Here is a 24997-nt window from a genome sequence, read left to right on the forward strand (position 1 = left end):
AGGCTCGTTTACTGCAATATAGATATTTCTAGTCGCCTGAGCTAGGAGGGGACTGAGAAATGTGTGAGAAACGGAGGTGGCCGGAGAGTGACGCGCGCGACCGAGACGCGGGGTAGCTTTCTTATAACGTAAAGGAAGCCAGCCCGTGACCGTCTACTTCTGACATCCCTTGTGAGCGGCGCCTTGCGCGGCTCGAACAGAGGGGGAGAGGGCGTGCGTCATCCGGGGGGGGGTAGCTTCCTTGTAACGTAAAGGAAGCTATAGCCCGTGACCGTCCGTTCTGACATCCCTTGTGAGCGGCGCCGTTTGCGCGGCTTGACAGAGGGGAGTAACCAGCTGGTCTGCTTCATCCCCTGAGGCGACGGCAGTGCGGGCAGAGGCCGGCCGCTGCGCGTCGGTGAAGGGCGGGGGAGAAGGAGAGAGCGAGGCTCGCGGGAGGGGCTCCGGCGAGCGCTCAGCTATAACCACCGGCTCGGAAGGCCTTGAGAGCGGCGTTTTTTCTTACGCGGCCCGGAAGAGGCAGCCGGAGAAGGTGGAGGATCGTGAAACATGGCGAGTCGAGCCCGCAGGGTCGACATCGGCAAGTCCTCACACTGTTCGCAGCCGCCCGTGAAGGGCGCGGGCTGCGTGGTCGAAACCCAGGCAGAGAGCGCAGATCACGTGGCGGTCTCCGTCGCTGAGCGCGGCTCTGCACGAGCCACAGGATGAGCGAGGCATTTGCAACAACGCCTCGCGCTCTTTTAGATGCAAAGTGTGTCGCGGGGCGAACACACAAACACATACAACACAGAGCAGTAAAAGGATATATTCGCCGGATAGCGAAGCAGGCAGGGAAAGCTGAAGGCGGCGAAGGCGGCCGGCGTCCTCAGGCTGAGATCCTCGGCGTGCTGGTCGCTTGATTCGACGGCGGCTTCCTCAGAGAGCAGCGATGCGTAGAGCTTCGCTGAAAAGACAGAAATCAGAGAAGCAGCCTCCGAGCCCTGTTTATATACGCTAAGCCACACCCCTTTTCGCGGGCTGTGACGCATTAAGCGCGCCAAGCGCGTTCATTGGTCGTGACGTCACGCCAAGGGCTCAGCGGTAGACTGCTGCAGTTGCCGCAGGGCAGCCAATGGGCACGCTAGTAAGCTTGCCCTAGGTCTGCCGGCTGCCGCACTGCGTTGACAAGATTATAAAAATTAGGATAATTTTTGGCTTCAGTATCTCGAGAAAGAAAGGCTTTCCCGTAGCGTAAGCAACTACGCAATACGAGAGAACCTCTCGTAAGAGAACACTGAAGTGTTGTAGGAGGGGATGCCATCACTCCTTTTGTTATCTTGCCTGCTTGTGTGTGATTATTCCATGTCACTTGCTGGCCATGTGCTGTTTTTTTGTGAGATTGTCCAGGCAACACAGGTATGTGCTTAGAGGATTTTGTGTCCACTCTGATTAACTCTCCTTCACTCATTCTAACTCTTATGTATATTTCGATATTCATTAGTACTCTGAACAGCTGGAACCAGACTATATTGTTATGATTTGAAACTTTCTTTAAAACCTTTTCAAAGCTTTATAAAGTATCAAAATATGGAGACTGAATATTTTTATTTATTGTTTATTTTATAATTTCTGTTCATTAACAGACAAATGGCACATTGAAATTAACAACTTCGACTTCCTATATTTAAATAAACATGCATGTGAAAACCATTCAGACACCTGTGCCTCCATGACACGGAAACTAGCAGAGCGTGGAGAGATTGACCAGAGTGCACAAAGGTGCCATTGTTTGATCAAACAACCTCACCATCATAGAACACAGCAGCACACATCGGTACAGAGAGAGAGAGAGAGATGAGCAACACATGTAAGTTTACCCTTATTTCTTTATCGTTTTTGAGTCTTTAACTTGTTCAGTTGTTTGTTGTTCAGTTAATTTACTACTGAAATTTCAAAAATATCAAATGTTGTAAATGTCTGTTACTCACAAGATTTGCTTTAATTGGAGATATTTAAAAAAAATGTTATAACAACTTTAAATTGTATTATAGCAAAACTGTGAAATCTAACTACATCTTAAATAGATTTAACTGTATCTTAAAATGTATAAATAATAATAGTTGAATAATTTCATAAAATCTAAATTTAAATTAGATAATTTAAAATAAACTGGACAAGTAGATTTAAAAAAGAAAAGAAAAGAAAAAGTGAGTAGTGCTTTCTATGCCAACACTTGGCACTGGAGAGTTGCTAGGGTGTTCTGAGTGGTTACAATGGTGACCCTGATTTCACCAAGTACATGTTCCTGCATCAACATCTTTGTTGACCCTGGAACAACATTCCAATCAGTTAATCAGATTTGAGGGGTCAAGTTTACAGTTTATGTCAAGTTTAGACTTACAACCAGGGTTAGGTGCTTCTACATCAGTGTTATTCACCTATCATTTCCCTCTGATTTTAGGGAAGGGTAGGGTTAGGTTTAGGTTTATGGGTAGGTATAGGGTTAAGACAAAATCTTTGGATAAGAATGTTGTTCCAGGATCAACAAAATATGTTCCGGTCACCTGATTTAAATAGAGCCAACTCCCTTGTCCAGTTCTGTTGCCAAGATGTGGCTTTTGCATGTTGCTAGGGTGTGGCTAGACAGTTGTCCAGGTGATACTTCCAGAGCGGTGGGCTGCCTGAATCAAATAAGCCAACCCCCATGTCTCTATGAACTTTGTACTCCCCATGGGTTATAAAAGCCATAGCACATCTCTCCTCTCTAAGCTGAAATATTTGACACCTCACTCATGGTTGTATGACAAACCTGTGGGAGAATTTATGAGCTGAAATTTTGTCTGAAAGAAGTATGCAGGACAATAGTAATATGCTTTGAATCATAAGCACCACTAACTGGAACAAAAATAATTACATATTTCACATAATTACATGTTTCACAAATGTTTAGAAATTCAGAATACATTTGTAACAAAATTGAAGAACTATTGATGCATATTTTATTTACACCATCTGTTTTTAGCGGCAGATCTCCTGATCATCTATGAGGCGGAGGCAGAGCAGTGGGCATCGTACCTGCGCTTCCACCTGATAGGCCCCATTCCTGAGACTGGTATTTGCTGTTATGATATTGCTATGGTGACCAGTCGCCAGGATGACTTCCTGAGACTGGGAGAGTACAAATGTAAGCTGCTTATCCTGTCACGTGGCATGCTGGAGGGGCTATGCCAGCTCCGGCGGTTCTTTCTGGCTCGTGTATTGCGACCGGAGACCCGTGTGATAATTCTCCTGTGTGGGGTGGAGAGCCTGGATCCTCTGCTGGAGCTAGTTCCACTGAAGGGTGAGGAGTGCCTCCAGATCTCCAGCGAGCAGGACCCCCAGGACTATCGATTGGCTGTGGCAGAGATTGTACACAAAGGTGAGGAGGCGAAGGTTTTTTTTTTTTTTTTTTTGGAAGTTGCTCAGTAGCCTAGATTGCTCTAAGGCAGTGGTTTTCAATCCTGGTCCTGGGGACCCACAGCTCTGCACAGTTTGTATGTCTCCCTCATTTAACACACCTGATTCAGATCATCAGCTCGTTAGGAAAGAGCTCTGAACTGAACTGGGAGTGTCAGATAAAGGAGACATGTAAAATGTGCAGAGCTGTGGGTCCCCAGGACCAGGATTGAGAACCACTGCTCTAAGGGGACTCTCCCTGTAGTAAAAAGTAGCATAAGTCACTCTGAATAATTAATAGTAAATGAATAAATGTTTCCCTCGAAGGACCTTAAACATCTCACAGGTAAATCTTAAAAGGTAATGCTGGGCATATATACAGCGAACTGGGCATATATACAGTACAGACAGACCATTGTTGTTTAATATACATTTTTACTTCTGTCTAGCTCAGCCAATTTGAATGTTAGGGTATGAAATTTCAGACACTGGATTTCAACTATCTTCATGACTATGAATTACAGGGCGTATTACACACAGTTCCTTACTTTGACAGTACTACCCAATAGTGGAACACATCTCTCAGGAGGTTACTATTCATAAACCTGAACTGGTTTTGTTATTAATGCTTCTGAAATCCCTTCTGCAGCAGTGAAACGTTTGCCACATGTTGATATGAGAACACTGTGTACTGTATTATCCACTGAGTGAGAAGCGGTGAGTGCAATTATAGTGTATTTGCTACATCAGTTTTGAGACTTAGACCCTTTTTTAAACCAGTGTTTCATGTGTAATGGAGACAAGAGTTTCACCACATTTAATGCCTGTACAGCTTCTTGAAGCTCCATCTTAAAAAACAGTTACGCAAATGAACAGCTATCTAATAAAGAACAAAGTGGTTAGTTTCAACTGTAGCTTTGTGTACCATATTACTCATAAAATACTGTATAGCCTTAAACATCATTCAGATTATAATGACAGAAATGCAGCGATGTGCCCGTACACTGTTCTTTTACAGTTTGATGCGGTAAGAAGTGCTGCTTTTTGCTGATGGATGCTTTTCAGCACAGGACAAACAATATGCAAATGTGTGCACTTCCTCATGCGTCAAACTCAGTACTTATCACTGAATATGTAAATCTTGATCACCTCCTCTGGGAGTAATTTACCTTGCTGTGAAAATGGTCACTTTGCAATGAGGTAAACATTCTCTTTAGCAGTTCTTATTATTAGATCCATTTAAAATTGAGAGTAACTAGCAACAAATCATTTTGAAAAATTATGTAAATATGTACATTTTAAAATAATTCCTCTGATAACAGGGGTGGTAAAGAAATTTAACAATGTACTTGAAAGTACCTGCAAGTTTTCAGTGGTTAGTAAGAAAAAAATATATATTTAAAGATGGGTAACACTTTATAATAAGTATAATAAAGTACTAAAAGTACTCAGTAATAAAGTATTCATAAATGAATAATTTGTAAACTATTAGTTTATAATTCAAAGTTTATATTTTGTAGACTAAATTGTTAATATAAGCATATAATTAGCCTATATACAAATTGTCACATTTGTTTTTTGATTTTGTTTCATTACATGTTTTCATATCATCCAGTGGAATCCTTATACAAATGGCCCAGTGGTTAGTGTTGTTGCCTCACAGCAAGAAGGTCCGCCAGGGGTTCTTTCTGTGGAGTTTGCATGTTCTCCCTGTGTCATTGTGGGTTACCCCACAGTCTAAAGACATATAGGTTAGGTGAATTGGAGAGTCAAAATTGCCTGTGTGTGAGAGCCCTGTGATGGACTGGCCATCTGTTTAGGGTGCTTTCCCCTGCCTCTGGCCTAGAGAAACTGGGATAGGCTCCAGCCCTATGACCCCTAGATATTCCTATAAGGGATAGATAGATATGTAAAGAGTTAAATAGTTTTTTTTTTAATGCTTTGTGTCCTAACACTAACCCTAACTGATGCAGCCAAATTATAACAATGTGATCTCATAGGTATTTTTGTATGTATTTTTTTCTGCCACACATACATTTACTTACATTTGCATAGTCACAAAATTGACAGCATTATTAGGGCTGTCAAGCGATAAACATTCTTCAAAATAAATGTAGATAAACAGAATTTACAATTTTGGACAAACTATGGCCAATATATGAAATTATTATTTTTGTTTTTAATGTAATGATACTCTAAATAAGAAATTAAAACTGCCAGTAGGTGGCATACAATGTGTAAATGAGTAAGTTATTGAGTTATTCACAGTGGCAGATTAAGAGTGTTTGGTCTTTGACACCAAACTCAGGACATGCTTTAACGAGAACTGACAAAGGAGCACTGAAACAAGGGAACTTATATACACTGACAAACAAGGATAACTAATTAGACCACAGCTGCACTATATTAATAATCAAATGACTAACTATGGTGACAAATTAATTAACTAAGTTAGGTGGGGAGGCTGTGAAAACAGAAAGCAAAAACAAAAGGTGTGCTTGACATCGACTGTGGCTGGATGTAACCGATCGGCGAGAGTTGCTGCGTGCAGGCGGGGAGGAGCTGAAACCGGAGACATACATGCATACTTTACCACAGCTGAAGTGAAATAAATGCAATATTTGTCAAATACACATACTTTTCAGAGACATTTTCATTCAATACTTAATGTACTGCTTAATACAGCGTCTGTTTGTGCAAGAATAAAGATCAACATAATCCTATACTATCAATGAAGTGAGGTCTAAGTTTTTCTTTAATCAGTTTTACTTTGATAAACATGAAATAATATAACATCACGACTACATGAAAGAGATTTTACTGCTATAAAAATGCCTCGGTTACGACTGTAACCTCGGTTCCCTTAAGAGGGAACGAGACGCTGCGTCGATTGACGTTAAGGAAATGCTTCGCGTGATGACGTATTGAAGCACATGTAAAATCAGTCCAATGGTGTGATGGAACGTCAGAGGCGGGTGACGTCATGAACCAGGAAACTATAAAGCCTGCCCAAAACAGAGCCGCGCTAGCTTCGTAAAATTGTGAAGTAGTCGCTGACAGGCACGTAGGAGATATGGCAAGGTGACACAGCGTCTCGTTGCCTCTTTAGGGAACTGAGGTTACAGTCATAACCGAGGCGTTCCTTTTCAAGGGAACTCGCGCTGCGTCTATTGACGCTAAGGGCACCAAGTGGTCACGCCTGAGTTTGGGGGATAAAGACAAATGTTATCAACGATCTTTATTGGTGCATCTCCCACATCAGAAGAACAGGCATTGTTTTCTTTTTTCTGACTGTTCTGCTGCTGCAGTAATGAAACTTCTTTACCATTCGCACCAGAAGTGTTTATTTTGACCTCTCATAAACAGCTGGAGACAGTAAGTTTGTGTGTTTTGCATGACTGAATGAGACCTGGAAGGGAGAAGATAGTGTGAGGGGTCAGGAACTCATCATGGGGGGAAGAGATGAGATAGGGGCAGTTGTGTTGTGCTCTCTGTCCCATAGATCTCTTCTTCAGATTAGTGAGTTTAATTGTTTTATTGCAGGTTCAAATTTTTGAATTCAGTCTTAGAAGAAGTCCATCCATCCAGTAGCACCGGCGGTGGTCCGCCAAAACATTTTTTTTTGTATGTAAATGCTGTTTTACATGAATATTATGACACGAGTGAAGCACAAAGCTTTGTTTACAAAATAAATAATAGGTAAGCAATTAAATGTTTCATCGCAGCCATAGAAAAGTTTGGATTCATGACGAATGAGGGAGTTGTGCGTGAGCCCATAAATTTAAGCTTTGTTGGCTTTCTGGTTTGTGATCTGGTCACCCGATTATCAGCAAATTTAACAATATTCCATTAGTTATTCCATATAGAAAGTTTGAATTGTCTTCTTTTAAACAAAACGAAAATAAACCGACTAGCCTATGCTTATGTATTCCGTATGAAGTGTGCATGTCTCTCTATAGGCGCGTTCACTGCCAAGATGACGAGTCAGCATTGCCAACTTCATCTTTGCAGCCCGACACTGACACAGAAAACACTAGTTTATTAATAAACATTTCAAATGTATCCTTGCTATATTTGACATATTCATAATCATTACTTTTGCCGGTTCTTTGTGACAGCTGTTATGTGCGTTATTGGCAGCGTCACCCTCTGGTTACATGAACGCGTCACCACCGCATCAGCACCAGAACATGAAGATTTTTTTAGAGAATAATCGCACAACCTATTAGATATTCTATAATTAAATCAACTAATCGAATATTCAAAAATCGTGACTCATCCCTGCATGGAATCTCTTGTTTCTTCATGAAATCTTCACTCGTGTCTCACTCATTTCCGAAGGGTATTATAAATGTTTCTTCCTTGGTTCGCTTTTAATTAGGCCTATTATTTTCATATTCTTTACTGTGGTAAAGTAGAAAAAACGCTGTAGGATAGATAGCCTACATTTTTATTTGTACGTCAAATTCTTTTTTTACACAGTTTGTGCTTGTTATTAGACATGGTAATTGGTAAGGTGCGTCAAGTTTATTTGTAAAGCACGTTTTACGCGCGGGTGATTTTAGTTTCACTTTCTCTGGCAGTGCAATATCAAACATAGCCTAAATGCCTTGCCCTTGTGGAAGATAAAATTCGCTCTTCATACCTTTTACAACAAGTAGAAAACATGAAGATATCAGAAAAGAGATCTATGGTCTCTTTCCTGCTCGTGTCCCACATCCCTCTCAAAGCGCAGGGCGGTAGGCTATATCACGCGTCTTTGTGTGTAAATATTAAACAAAAGTTTATTTTAATTTTTTTTTAAATAGATTCAACTTTATTATATTATTTACCAGTATAAGTTACCAGTATTTACTGATATTTATTTCAATACTTTACAGGCTTTAGTGTGTTGTTTCTTTGAAGGAATTGCTCAAATAAACACTTTTTTGCTCAAATAAACATATCATTTTTTTTTTTTTTTAAACAACCCTCCAACCACTGCACCACCGCCGGTAGTTGGTCCATTACCACTGCAGTGATAAAAAACTGCCACCGTCACAGCCCTAGGATAGACTCTATACATGCCAGTGACAGGCATGCCTGCATCAACATTGAGTCCCACACCATGCCTAGAAAAGTGGTCCTCTGTAGTGGAGAAATCACGCTCTTCTTGCCGTTTAGCCGTAACCCCAACTCTTTCATGTGGGCGAGAACGACATCTCAATACCGAACTGCCAACTGATGCGACTGAGCCAGAATCAACCAATCGTCGATGTAGTTCATGATGCGAATACAAATCACAAATCACAAATCACAACATGTAAATAGGAAAATGTTGGCATTATTTTGTCACTTATTGGGAGCAGTATGCTAGCTGGAGCCGTTTACCTCCAGTCTTTGTGCTAAGCTAGGCTAGCGGTGGGTGTGTCAGACAGAGTTACGGCACGCACGGAGATGAAAAGGGTATGTATGGACTTATCTAACTCTGGGGGATACGGTAAAAAAGCTAAAGTCCCCAAAAGTCAGTGTGTTCCTTTACAATATCAAAATACTCATTACCCACAACTGTTTTATAAAAAAGTATAAAAGATTTACTAAGAACAAGTAGGTCAGTAATTAAATGTGTCTTGTCAAAATCACTTTTCAGATCACAAATCCATTCAAATTCATATTCAAAACATAAGGGCCCAAGAAAAGAAAATAGCCGGCAATAACCTAGCCTAATTTGAAATACCCTTCAAATGCTCAAATGATGCAGGCCTGAATGTTGCTTGGGTATGTTGTAGCCTGAAACAAAATGGCTGCTTAACCACGCAGGCAAAAACAAAAGAATGGTACCTGTACTCAATGGGAATGTAGCCTCACACGCGCAGGATCAAAGGTGACAGCAGCAGGTAGATATGACGAGAAGATTCACGATGAAGAGAAGACAGTTGAAGAGAAGAGTCACGGTTAACGAGAAAACTCACGCAGCTGACGATTTGGGCAAAGTCCACGAATCTGTAACGCTATCTGGCTCTGTCGGGGTCTTTGTTCGTCGTCAGTCTCGCAGTTCCACACAGGCTTAATAGTCGAGGTCGCTGTCCGCTAGCTTGTTAGCAAAGTCCATGCAAAAGCACTAGCCACTAAGTCAGCAGCTAACTTAAACTTATTTCTGTCTGCTTGTGCTGAGTAGTCCACTCAAACAGACAGAACTATCACCATTAATGTTTCGTATAAGAGTCCTGGTTGAACACTTTCACTAAACTGGTGCATTACATTAACATTAACAGTGTTTCTCTTTCAGCAGACAACACTCTTTTCCCCTCTTACTCTTCATCATTATCTCTCTCTCTACTTTTTCCGTTTCAATTGTTGTCTTCACGTTTTTCTCTCGCTCTGCTCACTTCCTTGTCCTTTGAACTCAAATGTCATTAGCTCATTCATTCACACTTTCAGAAATAAAATAAATTCACAAAACATTTGTGTAACTCGTTCTTCATATTCTTACAGGCATTTTTAAAGCATTTTCACATATATTATTACACAGAGTTTTCTAGAGTTTTTTCTTCAAAATGATGTGAAAATCATCCTGCCTAATTATTCACATAAAACGATACATTGATTTAAGTTTTGCAAAACACTTTTAGTTTGGAAAGGCAATATGCGGATGGGGCGTAAACGATCATGCATATTTAGTAGTTCACACCTGATGAGACAATGCCCCTGCATACTTAATGAGCCATTCATTCAGGTGTCACCTATAGCTAACTTAAATATACAAGCTTCATAAAAATGATCATTCTAGAAGAAAATTTCAGATGGCATTTAGAGGCTTTTGCATCTGAACTCATACACACACACACACACACACACACACACACACACACACACACACACACATATATATATATATATATATATATATATATATATATATATATATATATAAATATATATATACACACACACATATATGCATACACACACACACACACACACACACACATGACTGTAACGTTGTCTTTATGAAATATTAGGGCATTTAAATGTTAATTTGCAGTTTAATACGTTGCTTATACAAATAGCCTACATTTTATTTAAACATATTTCAGTCGATTTTTACTCATCTCAGTATAGCATTACAGTTTGCTAAAACATCATCATTCATTCACACACGCGATTTAAATTTAAACTGTCTTTTGTGAGCTGTGGTAAACAGCGCGCATCTCTGCCGTTCATTCATTCATAAACAGAAACCCGATTCACGTGAGAAGGGAAAAAAACTTACTACTGTATTCCTCAGCTCAGTCTGATCCTTGCTCCTCGAAATACCCGCACTTCTGAGGGACATTTTCCATTATTATTATTCCTCACAGCGCTGCGAGACGGTGTAAACAAGTAATGATCTGAATAAACTTATGTTTTCTCGAGCTGATATGGGGGCGTTCACAGGATTGCGCCGTGGATTGCCTCAGCCATTTGCGTTTGAATAGCGCGCGCTCTCCGTGGGCGTGTCACATTACATTTGAATCAGCTGTAATGAGCTCGACTGGAATCGCTCTCTTTTAATACAGATTTCACAAGATGAGAATATTTGTTTTTTATATAAATTACTTCATTTAAAAGAAGAGAATTCAAGCTTCATGCCTGTGTGTCTGTATGTCTGTTTGACTGAGTATTCGCTGAGTTATTGTTCATTTTCGGACGCGTTTCAGAATGGACTACACTGACAGAGAGAAGGCAGAACTCGCTTCGTGTTTATTTTTCTTTATTTGGAAAAAAGCACAACACTTTGTTTTTATTGTGAGTATGCACAAAAATAATACACATTTAACAGAATCGATTGATGTATGAAACTCCTATGGAAAATCAAAGTCAACAGAGTATTTATGAGTTTCTTTTACACTGATAAAAAAAAAGCGAGCTGGTATCGCCGGCGATACCGCCGACCTCAGGGGGTTAAAGAGGTGTGTGAACTCGCAAGTACGATGTCAGGCACTGTAACTTGCTCTGGCCCCCTTCCTGTTTGTCGGAGTGATGAGATAGTTAGTAGATTGTATTCACTCAATGGCTGGCTGTTGAGTTGGTGTCTGCAAAATAATATAGAATTCATAGACAATTGGAAAAGTTTTTGGGGCAGACCTGACCTGTTGAAAAGAGATGGTATTCATCCTTCCTGGGATGGTGCTGCTCTTCTCTCTAGTAATATGGCACATAGTCTTAGAGCTCAAACATGACAATCTGGGCCTCAGGTCAGGAAGCAGACAGACTGGCTAATTCGACCGTCTGCTAGCTGTCTCACGTCACCAAGGTCAGATAAATCCCATCACATAGAGCCTCTTTCACCTAGCTATCATCATATAGAGACTGTGTCTGTTCCCCAAATTAGGACATACAAAAAACTCCTAAACCCATTCAAGGGTAAAAATTTCATTGATGTTCAACAAATAAAAAACAGATATAATACAGATGAACAAATGATAAAGCTCGGGTTGCTGAATATTCGATCCCTTACTTCAAAAGCACTCATTGTTAATGATATGATTATAGATTATAACCTAGATGGTCTGTGTTTGACAGAAACCTGGCTAAAACCAGACAATTATATTACTTTAAATGAGTCCACCCCGCAAGATTACTGTTATAAACATGAACCTTGTCTGAAAGGCAAAGGGGGAGGTGTTGCTGTAATTTATAGTAATATCTTTAGAATTACTGAGAAGTCTTGTTTTAAATATAATTCTTTTGAAGTGTTGTTGCTAAATGTAACACTATCTAGTGTAAATGATAAATCACGTTTAACATTTGTGCTGGCTACTGTATACAGGCCACCAGGGCACCATAAAGACTTTATCAAAGAATTTGCTGATTTTCTATCAGAGTTAGTACTGGCTGTAGATAAAGTACTAATTGTTGGTGATTTTAATATACATGTAGATAGCGAAAAAGATGCACTGGGATTGGCATTTAAAGACATTCTGAACTCTATTGGAGTTAGACAACACATGTCAGGACCTACTCATTGTCGTAATCATACTCTAGATCTAATATTATCACATGGAATAAATGTTGATGCCGTTGAAATTCTACAGCAGAGCGATGACATCTCAGATCATTATCTAGTCTTGTGTAAACTTCATTTAGCCAAGGCTGCAAAGTCGACTCTGTGTTACAAATATGTTAGACTTATTCTGCCACTAAAGATTGCTTTATTAATAATCTTCCTAATCAGTTTCATCATCTCAGCATCCCAGATACCTTAGAAGAACTAAATATTGCGACAGAAACTTTTAACTCTCTCTTTTCCAGCACTTTAGACACAGTTGCTCCTTTGCGCTTAAAGAAGATTAAAGAAAATAGCCCAACACCGTGGTACAACGAGCATACTCGGGCCCTTAAGAGAGCAGCCAGAAAAATGGAGCGCAACTGGAAGAAAACAAAATTAGAGGTATTACGCATTTCATGGAAAGAGAGTTCGATTGCATACAGAGAGAACTTAAAAGCTGCTAGATCTGCTTATTTTTCAAACCTATTAGAAGAAAATAAACAAAACCCTAGGTATTTATTTGAAATAGTGGCTAAACTAATGAAAAATAAATCTTCAACCCCAGACGTTTCCAAGCAGCACAGCAGTAATGACTTTATAAACTTCTTTAATAACAAGATTGATAATATCGGAGAGAAAATTATAACTATGCAGTCATCTACTACAGTATCGCATCAGGCAGTACATTGTAGTCTCCTTGAAGAAAAAAATTGATTAATTCATTGCTATAGGAGAGGAAGAATTTACTAAACTCGTTAAATCATCTAAATCAACAACATGTACAGTATGTTAGACCCTATACCGACTAAGCTACTGGAGGTCACAGATCCTCTTCTTAATATCATTAATTCATCTTTGTCACTATGATATGTACCAAAAACTTTTAAGCTGGCTATGATTAAAGCTGGGGTAGGTAAGAATGGTCTAAAAAACTTATTTTTCAAATTTGTTTAAACTTTATGTATATATCAATACATAATTAAAATGTAAGTATTCTGAAAAAGAAAGTATAAAAATCGAGTGTATGTAGACCTCTAACGACTGTTTTAAAGACAGCTCATTATTTCCATTCAGTCCACCCTCTCCCTTCTGGGGTCCTTCCAAAGCCACGCCCCCAAAACACATGAACGCGCGACTCCGACCGCTGAGCTGGAAGACGCATTATTTACTTGAGACAAGCGGAGAGGAAGGAGCGCAGTGCATGTAGCATCATGTCAGAATCACATGTAATAAAAAAATCTAACTTTATCATTATGAATATAAACAAATAAGATGTATTTTAGTAGCCTACTCACTATCAAGCTATCATATCGATATTGGTAAAGTTTAAAATATATATTTTTTTGATTCGCTAACGAGCTAGTTATAACTATAAGGCAAAGCTAAAAACAGGTTGCATTGATACACGTTTTGCCATTTCCATTAGTTGCACTGTGATGAAGATGAATTTCGTGTAAGATTCATAACATATAACGTTAGGCCTACCAGCTGTTAAACATGTATTTTGTTATGTAAAGTTCCCCCCACAGCGGAGCCTGCCGTGAACGCGCAGGCTAGTAAACATGCAGGGTCACCGATGACGACGGATAAACAGTTATGGCACATTCACTGGTAGGGACGAAATGCTTTAGGCCTACATTGACTGGCCTGCCCATACTTTGACTACAAACTTGGTCCTCAAATCATTACGTATTATGCAATACATGTAATGTAACTTTATAACGTTGCACTCTTTCTATGAGTTATAAATAGCTAGTAAGGTAATATAACGGTAACTAACGTTGCAGTAGGCTATGTAAATAATTATTCTAGCGATATGTAATGCTAAATAAGGTTTGCTAGTACATTATTTTAGCAACATGACAAGCCAGTGAATTAGCAGGTTTCAATTGTTGCTTTGCGCAGTGCGTGACATTTTATCTGTATGTTATGCGGCTAGAGTTTTAACACTGAGTCAATGGGCTCCGACGGGCTTGTTTATCGTCATCGGTCTTTTTCCGTTTACCTGTCTTTGTTGTATGAGCAGGTTCCACTCGAGAAATTGGTAGTTTTGGTTGTTTATCCGCTATTAGCACAGCTGCTCGGCACACCGGCAATCTTGATTTTGAATGACGCCACGCGCTGTGCAAGAGAGGGGCGATCAGCGCGTACGCGAACTTGATTGACACTGCTAAGACACTCCTCCTGGCTCTGAAGGCATCTGATTGGTTCTTTACACTCGGACCGAGTGGCAGTGGTACAGAGGTCTGATAGTTTTCATTCCTTTTTCTGAACACATAATGTATTGACTACTCTCAGAATGGAAGGACCATTTCACCCAGTATAAAAAAAAGTGTTTCTGAACAGGATTACCTACCCTAGCTTTAAACAGCTTGTTAAAAAAACGCAACTTCATCCTACAGAATTTTTCAATTATAGGCCAATCTCGAATCTACCTTTTCTGTCAAAGATACTAGAAAAGGCAGTATCCTCACAACTATGTTCCTTTTTAGAAAGAAATGATATCTGCAAGGATTTCCAGTCAGGATTTAGACCGTACCATAGTACTGAGACAGCTTTCATTAGAGTCACAAATGATTTGCTCTTATCATCCGATCGTGGTTGTATCTCTCTATTAGTGTTGCTCGATCTTAGTGCTGCATTTGACACTATCGACCACAACATTCTTTTAAATAGACTCGAAAATTATGTTGGCATTAGTGGAATTGCATTAGCATGGTTTAAATCATACTTATCTGACCGTTATCAGTTTGTAGCAGTAAATGAAGAGATGTCTTATCGATCACAAGTTCAGTATGGCGTACCACAAGGCTCAGTACTAGGACTGTCGCTGTTCACTCTGTACATGCTACCCTTAGGAGATATCATTAGGAAGCATGGCATTAGTTTTCACTGTTATGCCGATGATATTCAGCTCTATATTTCTTCACGCCCAGACGAAACTTACCAATTCACAAAATTAACGGAATGCATAGCTGATATAAAAAATTGGATGACTAGTAATTTCCTACTACTTAACTCTGAAAAAACAGAGATTCTAATTATTGGACAAAAAACTTCCTCACGTAATAATCTAGAATACTGTCTAACAATTGATGGCTGCTCTGTTAAGTCTTCGTCGTCGGTTAGGAACCTGGGTGTGCTCTTTGATACCAATCTTTCATTTGAAAGTCACGTGTCTAGTATCTGTAAAACCGCATTTTTCCATCTTAAAAATGTATCTAAATTACGCCATATGCTCTCATTGACAAATGCGGAACAATTAGTTCATGCGTTCATGACATCAAGGCTAGATTATTGTAATGCTCTATTGGGTGGTTGTGAAAATCTTCGTTATGATGTTCGTAGGTTATTTTTATAGGCTTCCTTATATGGTATCACAAAATTCATGGTATCATTTGAAAGCTTAGAATCTAAACATTACAAAGAATGCCATCATTTTAGTTTTTATGATACATATCAAATGAAATATTAGCTTAAATATGCATTGGTCCCAGGCAAAAATTTCCGCTTTATGATTGCGAAGAAATATTTCTACAAATATTTATTTTTTATATATTTCACAAAACAGTCAAGTCATATATCACAAGAAAGCTCGCATTCTAAGGAATTTGGCAATGTAGTTTATTATATTGAGACAATCATAGATCGAAATACCTTCAAAAGAATCGCGCAGTGAAATAGAATCAAACAGAATGACAGAGAAAAGTATCACATTCCAGCTCCAATGACGGCTTCAGTCAGCCACAAACAGCCACATAATCTATATCACCTTTTAGCTTAGGATGTTATCTTTCAAATGAGACCATTTTCGCGTTTCTGTGAGCTTTCGTTGGTAAGAAAAACCTTTTCGAATGAACTGAATGAACTGTTTTGATTTCTATAATTGCATCTAGAAAGATAAAAACATCAATGGCGTTGATAAAAGTGATCTTTGGAAGTGGAACTGAAGCTAAATGGAGGATTTTGTGAAGAGTGCGCGCAGTTTGGAGACGACGCGCACTGTGGAGAGCCTTGTGCGTTTGGTATGTATAATGTTACTGTATTACAGCATGATACACATTTTTGATAGAGTTATTATTAGTTGTGAAAGCACAGCAACCAATCTGATAAACTATTATTTGAAAATAAATGTCAAACGTTTTGTATGGATGATTGCAAGGATGATTGCACAAAAGTTGCATAAGTTGAATAAAATGGTCATTTCAGTAAATCTACGTTTTGATATTGTGAAATGGATATTATTACAGTGCAGAAACTATGTATAAACAGTGATTTATTTGTTTCAGGTTCTGTTGAAGATTGAAGATTGGCACTGTGGGCACTGTTGGCACAGCTGGCATCAGATCTCCAGGAGGCTGGCTGGTGATGTTGAGGTGATGCACAACACAGGTGACAAAACTGATGCACATATAATGAATTATATAAATCTGGAAGATGAGGATCCTGTTCTAGATTGTAATAGAACACAGATTTTAGGCATATAATTTGTAAAATGATAAGTCTTGTATCTTCTGAAAGAATAAAATGATCAAAATCATAAAGCGCCTATTTTGTTTTGTTTGTTTATTATAGCACAGACAACATATACTATAATATTTATCAAATTCAGCAGTGTTTTATATAATTTCAAAGGGTTTTCTGTAAAATGACACTGGATCATTGCATATATACCACTGTATGAGCAGAGTTTAGATTTGGGTATCTGGAAATGACATAAAAAAGGTAATATTCCTCCCTTCAGATTAATATGCACATCTTTTTCATTTTTTATTTTAGAGAAAATATTTTTTTTCCAGTGTTTGCTGGCATCTAGAGGAAACAGCCATAATTGTCTGCATGTTGCTAGACCCCACAGGGCCTGAGTTATACACTTTCAAAAATTAATTTAAAATTAAAAAATCAAAAAGCGCCTTTTTTTATTTTATTTTTTTATTACAGCTCAGACAACATATACTTAAATGTTTATCACTTTTAGCACTGTTTTATGAAACTGCAAAGGGTTTCCTGTAAAATGACACCAAAATTGTATATTTTGGAAAAAATATGTGGAAATGGGAGGCTTTTCAATTTCGGTAGGAAAATCCAGACGGAAATCCCCAAAAATGGTCCAGCTCGAGTTCTTACCAGAACCAGGAAGTATGACCATATTAGCCCGGTTCTGTCAACACTGCATTGGCTACTTACAAAGCACTAAATGGTTTATCTCCGCAGTACTTGAGCGAGCTCTTAACACATTATAGTCCTTCACGTCTATTGCGATCTCAAAATTCCGGCCAGTTAATAATACCTAGAATATCAAAATCGACTGCTGGCGGTAGATCCTTTTCCTATTTAGCACCAAAGCTTTGGAACAGTCTTCCTACCATTGTCTGGGAAGCAGACACAGTCTGTCAGTTCAAAGCCAGATTAAAGACACATCTCTTTGACCTAGCATTCACATAATACATTATAGACTTCTATAATTCAATGTTAGGCTGCATAGATTAGATCAGCCGGAACCGGGAACACTTCCCATAAATCCTGATGTACTCGTTACATCATAAGAAGAATGGCATCTACGCTAATTTTAGTGTCTTTGTTTATCCCGAGGTTTTCCCGCAGCCTGCCGTATCCAGGCCGTATCCAGATCTGACGAAGGACCTTCGCCTGGACCCGATGACAACGCAGTGCTGAAGTGCCAACTAGTCTCTCCCTATGGAGGATCCCTTTACCACTCTACAGATAAAGCGTTTTCTGGAAATTCGTTTTGCGTACCTACCTCGAAGTGACAAAATAAAATAAAATTCTGTATCAAAATTTATAAGGAAAGATCAGTACTTTGTTTAGGCTTGGTTTGTAGGGAATTACAAACCTGCGCACATATATTCAAACGCACATAACTATAGAACCAATTCTTAATGCGCATATGAACGCCATCAGCGTTTCTCACAGGTTCGCGTTTAAAGTCTGTGTAGAGAGAATGGTGTCGTCTTAGCGGCCCCTAATTTAATAACAAATGATCGTTGCGACGGAAGCGAATCAATCAAAAATAACTTTAACTGAAAAATAACTTTATTAAAGAACCGATATAAAGCCAAAACAATCTCTGTTACCATAAATTATACGTTTATCTCTGTAAAGCTGCTTTGAAACAATCTACATTGTTAAAGGCGCTATATAAATGAGGATGACTTGACTTGACTTGACTATAAAAGGGCACCTGTGGAATACGTCATTCACTTCTTGTCTGAAGGAGATATGTGCAGGAATACAGAAAGCATGGCAAAGGGATGCAGCGTCTTGTTCCCTATTCTCAGGGAACCAAGGTTACATATTCCCTATTCTCACGGAACCATGGCTAATTCTTTCGTAAGGGAACTCGTGCTGTGTCCCCTTGGGGTCGCTATGGGGAACGTAATACCCAGGCTGTCATGCTGAAGGGATGAGTGCCCTATTGGCTGAGCTAAGTTGAAGGACTCAGAAGAGTCCTCATCCCTAAGGTGCACACCAGCAGCATGATCATAGACCAGAGCTTCTCAAGAGCGAAGCTCTCAACAGGATGACTATAAGGAGAGGAAGCCTAACTTCGTTCATATTCAGTCCAGCGGCCAAGGAGGCTCACAGAGAGCCTAACACTCAGCCCTAAAGCCCTAAAGAGTGGAGACCTCAAACAAGAGGCCTAGCAACGCACTAACCCAAGGGCAGTACAGAGAAAGCTCAGAAAGAGCTAAAGAACTCAGTCTAACCGACCCAAAGCTGTGTAGGTCTCAAAGAGTGTAGGTCTCAGTATAGTAACTCACACAATGAGAGGAGGCCTAGCAACACTGCACACTAGGGTCAGTAGCCAAGGGGGCTCCCAGAGAGCCTTCAACCTAGCATACTACCCTTCTGCCTAGCCGAGCTCTAGCGGCGGAGGCCTCAGTAAGACGACTCTCTAAATGGAGAGGAGGCCTAACTTCGTCCAAGACCCAGGACAGCTTGCAAGGAGACTCACAGAGAGCCTAGCCACTTCATATTGTTATCCAGGTAGAGCTCTGAGAAGCGGAGGCCTCTACAAAGTGTCTCTATAGTGAGAGGAGGCCTAACAATGCTGCATAGTACAGGCAGTAACCAAGAAGGCTAAGAGGGAGCCTAACAACTCAGTAGTACCGTCTGGTCGAGCTCTAAGAATGGAGGCCTCAGAAGCGACTTTTGATGAAGTCGATGACGACTCTCTAAAGCGAGAGGAACCCTACTATATTCCACACTCAGGACAGCTTCCAAGGAGGCTCTCCAAGAGTCTAACAACTCAGGACTGCCATCCAGGTGGAGCTCTGGGTAGCGGAGACCTCAGCAGGATAACACTCCACAGCGAGAGGAGGCCTAGCAAACGCTCCGGTTTTGGTGCATTAGCCAAGGATGCTCACAGAGATCCTAGCAACTTTGCCCCTGGCTGAGCTCATGGGACAGAGGCCTCAGCACTAAGTCCTACGCCTGTCAAGGCAGCTACATAATAGGGCCAGCAGCTTGACACAATATCGGGCAGAGCTCAGGGGAGCGAGAGGAGGCCTAACTATGTTCCACGCTCAGGACAGCTTCCAAGGAGTCTCACAGAGAGCCTACAAATCGGAATTGCTATTCAAGCGGCACTCTAAGGAGTGGAGGCCTCCAAGGATGAAGGCCTAGCAACATTTAAAGGCAGTAGCAAAAACAATTTGACACTACTGTCTAGTTGAGCTCTAAGGACAGAGGTCTTAGCATAACAACTCCCCACAGTGAGAGGAGGTATACTATGCCCAATGCTAAGAATTGCCATTAAGGAGGTGCAAAGAGTGCCTAGAAACTTGATACTGCTGCCCAGGCGGAGCTCTTAGGAGTGGAGGCCTCAGCCTCACCCCTCTGTAAAGGCAGTAATCAAGGAGGCTTACAGAGAGTTTAACAACTTGACACTAATGCTTGGCCGAGCTCCAATGACGGCGGTCTGAATATGGCGACTCTCTAAAGTGAGAGAGCTCTAGGAAGTGGTGGCCCAAGAAGACTCTCTATAACGAGAGGAGGCCTAAAAATGCTCCACTACTGTAAAGGCTGTAGCCAAGGAGGCTCACAGAGAGCTTATCAACCTAGCGTACTGCCAGGGTTTTTCCTACATTGAAAAGTTTTTGGCGGCCGCCAAAACGATTTTTTGTCCCGCCAAAGCCTTATTTGATCTGTAATTGGGTTTTGTGAGTGAAGCAGGCTACTGACGGAGTGACGGAGAGAACGAAACACAGCGCCCCATCCCCGCGCGAGCACTCTCCGTCTTCAGTTCTGTCTTTGCTCTCTCCCTCGCATCAAAATCAACTGATCCTAATGGTCGGAAGACCGAATCCATGTTTCACGTGGTGCATTCGGAGAATATTTTTGCTGAATTAGCGCTGGGTGTGAATTGCAGTCAAAAAAAGTTGCCTTATCTTCTCTTACAACTTGTGACAAGCATTCCACACATGCAGCTGACATAACTTTAAATAAACGCAAAAAAAAAAAAAAAAAAATCCATCCAGTTTGAAGTGTTTTTTTTGTGTGTGTGTTGACAAATTTTTCGTGATGTCCTAACAGCCAGGATTCCCACACAACACGTCCGCTAAAGTCCGATTCGCGACCTAATGACTCCTTTGAGCCGATTCATTATAAAGAATGGTTAAAGCAATTGGTCTGCCCGTCAGTGTCTGAATCGGCGTATAACAAATCATTACTTAGAAGAACATACACATCTGAAATGAGAAAGTAAGTGTGCTTACCTCATTTAGCAAGAGTGTTTAGTAAAATTTAGCCTAATAATCCACATTATGAATAGGCCTATGACAATGTGTAGTAAATTACCTATAAAATCATTTAGTTTAAAGTTAGACTGATAGGACTAAATGACTAAATGTAGACTGGACTGAGATGAAACTAGATCAAAGCACAAATCAAGCTGTTGCTAGCTAGCTGCTAATTTTATATGGTAAAAAATTACACTATTACACATCTTAACGCTACGTTTTTAATGCTACTTTTTAATTTATATGATTATAATAAAATAAGTATCAGGTCTATCAAAAAAGGATTTTATCTTTCAAAACAATGAAAGCCAGTCTGGAAAAATCACAGCTTTTTTTGCAAAGAGGGCAAGAAAGGATGACAGTGAGAGTGACAGGTAATATCTGTGTCTGATAATTGCATAGTCTATATATAATTTGGAAGAGGTTTAAAATTGAATAATTCTCAGCCACAGTCTGGAAGAAAATGATGGCCCCCAAAAAGGCTGTGATATTTGTAAATAGATAAATTTCAAATCAAATAGATCACATTTCAAATATACTTTGGTATCGATGATGTTTACATGTAAAATAAGTTGTAATGGTTTCTTTTACTATCTAGCCTGACAGTGATCGTTTTTTTATGGATAAATAGGATAAGAAAAAAATCACAAACTGTTTCTTTGTATTTATTTTAAATTTAACATTTATTGTCAATATTGGGCTTGCGGAACATGTGGGTACTAGGGTACTCTTTGCTGTGTGTGGATGACCATGTCGGTCAGCCACCACCGAAGACCAATTTTGACCCAGGAAAAACCCTGACTGCCTAGCTGAGCTCTGGGGACAGAGACCTCAGCATGATGACTCTCAAACGAGAGGCGGCCTAACAACGTCCTATGCTCAGAACAGCTAAGCAAGGAGGCTTCTCAAAGCATAACAACTCAGACTCACTGTCTGGGCAGAGCTCTAGGGAGCAGAAGCCTCAGAAGAACTCTCTAAAGCGAGAGGCAGCCTTACAACGTCCTACGCTCAGGACAGCTTACCAACGAGGCTTACAGAATGCCTAAGGACTCGATACTGCTATCCAGGCAGAGCTTGGTTATCCACAGGAGCGGGGCAGTTTTGTGCAGACAGAAATGTTTTCCATAAAGTCTGTCTCATGCAAAACACCCTAATTGTTATAATAATAATGTGATGCACCGGTCTCGTATCTCTCACAGAGGAGCGGAAGTATAAAAGGAGGAGCGATGATCGTGAAGGACGAGAGAGGACCAGGCCTAGTCTTTGTTATGCTATGTTTTGTTAGGTGTGGCAACAGTCGTCTGTGAGGGGCTGCCATCTTTACTTTCATTTTTGTTGTTTGTTTATTTTATGATTATTAAAGTTTGTTTGAATGTTCGCCGGTTCCTGCCTCCTTTATCCCACAACAACTAACCTTGCTACAAACAATTACTATACTCTTCTGTCTCTAATTCCTCAGAATTAGATACATGCATAGGTCAATAGTATTATTTGAGCCAACAAGAGGAGCCAAAAAGGAAAGTTCCTGTTTGACTCGTCCCTGCTCTGCCTACAACCCGCGCTTAATCCCGGCTCACCGTAATGGCGACCGTGGGACCCGCACTGCAGATTGCAGGCGCTCAACGATCATCCCTCAGGAGAGTCAAGCCTAGGTGGAACCAATTACTGGAACCGCAACGCGAAAAGCAAGAACAGACAGGAACGCATCACTATGAGTGCCTTAGAACGCGCTCGTGCAAATACCAACTACTATCCCTCAGGAAAGAGCAGAAAGTAAAAAAACTCATTACCTGTCACTTGTAGTCAGTTTAGTGAATACATCATACAAAACGCATCCAGCTTCTTTGAAGTGTTGACAGCTTCCACCCAAATGTGCGCCCTACATCCCTCGAGAATAGGGACAGCGCGAACTTAGATTGCTAATGTCAAGTTCATTGTCATGTTTAGACTCATGCTTTAGACACCAGTCATGCCGAAGGCATTCCCCATAGCAACCCCTAGGGGATGCAGCGCTAGTTCCCTTTCGAAAGGGAGATACAGAAACCAAAAGCAGGGAGGGTGCACAGAAACCATGAGAACGGACTAAAAAGTCCATACAAAACAAAAGGCACAATACCGGGATCGTGACAATGTGAATGATCTAGCTGGAGTTTACTATATATAATAATCATTTTGATGAGGTATGGGGGAACACCATAAATACAGTACATTTTAAAATGAATAAGAGGTCACTAGTGAGGAGAATTAAAGTCAACATGAAATGGAAGTTGGGTAGTCATTTTGTCTCTATTGTGACATATATCTACAAATGTATATCTTTGTATATCTAAAGGGTGGTGGAAAAAATTGTAAAACTTTTTTTCTTTCAAATATTTTGCGTTCCCTCGAGAAACTTTGCGTTCCCAAGCAAAACTTTTGCGTTCCCAAGCAAAACTTTTGCGTTCCCTCGCAAAGATATTTGCGTTCCCACATTATTTTGATTAAAAATAATGAGGGCACATGAATTTTAAAATAATGATGTGCAAAGACATCATTTATAATAAATATTCCATAAAAAACTTAGAAGTGTCAATTTCCATAGTGTAGAATCAGCAGTCTATATAGCTCAATTCTTTGTTGTAAGTATTTGATAGAGCTTGTTGGCAAGCCAGCCAAAAGACCATTTCAGTCTGAAACGTCTGGAAAGTAGTAAGTCTGGATGTAAGGCAATGTTTTCAATAACAGAAATTAATTTCATAACCTGCCACAGAGGGGAAAAAATGTGCAGTAAATGTGTAAGAGATATCAGGCCTTTCTCTGTGAGCATATTCATATTTCCTCACAGTTTATATCATCAGTAGTTCATTAATACGGCATGCTTCTCCAGGTGTACAGACAGCAACAGTGGATGGAAGATCAGTCCAGGAGTTGAAAGTAGAGAAGAAACTGTCTAATAGTACTCTTGTCGCTAATAAGACTTTATTGATCCTACCCAGCCGTGTACCATGTGAGGTAAGACACAACACAATTATTATTATTATTTTTTATTTTTTTTATTCACCTACTTAAATCTCAGCTACTTAAAGGGATGGTTCACCTAAAAAAGTCGCCCTCAAGTACTAACCCTCATGTTGTCCAAACCCATAATTCTTTCGTCTATCATCAAAACAGAAATGAAGATATTTTTTTATGAAACCTGAGAGATTTGATATTTCTCAAGCTTCATAAAGTTAATAAAGACATTTGCTGCATATGAAGTCACAAACTTTATAGTAAGTGCTACATTTGGTTTGGTGACCGATAAAAAAAAAAGTATGTTCTATATTATGAATGTGTGTAGTATGAATGAATTTCGGACATACTTCATCTGCCATGTTTTCATTGACGTGACCTGCTGCGTCAGTTGTTTTGCTTCACCTCCATTCACAAATCCTCTCCCGTGGCCTCATGGGATAGTAATGTGTCCATCGAATGAGCACTTCAGATTCTCGTCAGAAGTAGTAAGTCATCCGGGTACTTTTCACCTACTGTTTTATGAACTCCATGAATTCGTACATACTACTGTTTTTCACCTACTATATAGTACGAAAGTAAGCATATTCGGACGCAGCGATTGTATTTGTTGTGCTCTGTGTATGTGTGTTGATTAATATATATGAATATAAAAGGCTAAATTAAACACTTTAATTATACAAAGTGATCGTGTCTCTTCAGAAGAAAATTTATTTACAATGACTTTATGCACTTTGTGAAACTTGAAAGTTTGGATGGAATGAACGAAAGTCTTGTGAGTTTGGAATGACATGAGGGTGATTAAATGATAGAATTTGAA

At 39.9% G+C, this 24997-nt stretch overlaps 1 protein-coding gene across 1 annotated transcript in view; it reads left to right on the plus strand.

Annotated features, from left to right (window-relative positions):
- Positions 1–1708: 1708 nt before the first annotated feature.
- LOC308704853 (B-cell scaffold protein with ankyrin repeats-like) overlaps positions 1709–24997 on the plus strand; it is a gene marked incomplete at both ends in the record, with an annotated part of 140737 nt that continues 117448 nt past the window's right edge. Inside the window, 3 exons of the mRNA XM_081389456.1 lie at positions 1709–1748; positions 3002–3397; positions 24053–24177. Of these exons, the coding sequence (XP_081245582.1) occupies positions 1709–1748; positions 3002–3397; positions 24053–24177 (561 nt within the window). The remainder of the gene's footprint in view (positions 1749–3001; positions 3398–24052; positions 24178–24997) is intronic.

The sequence above is a fragment of the Scardinius erythrophthalmus genome (assembly GCF_964197995.2).
Source record: "Scardinius erythrophthalmus genome assembly, chromosome: 2".
NCBI lineage: Eukaryota > Metazoa > Chordata > Actinopteri > Cypriniformes > Leuciscidae > Scardinius > Scardinius erythrophthalmus.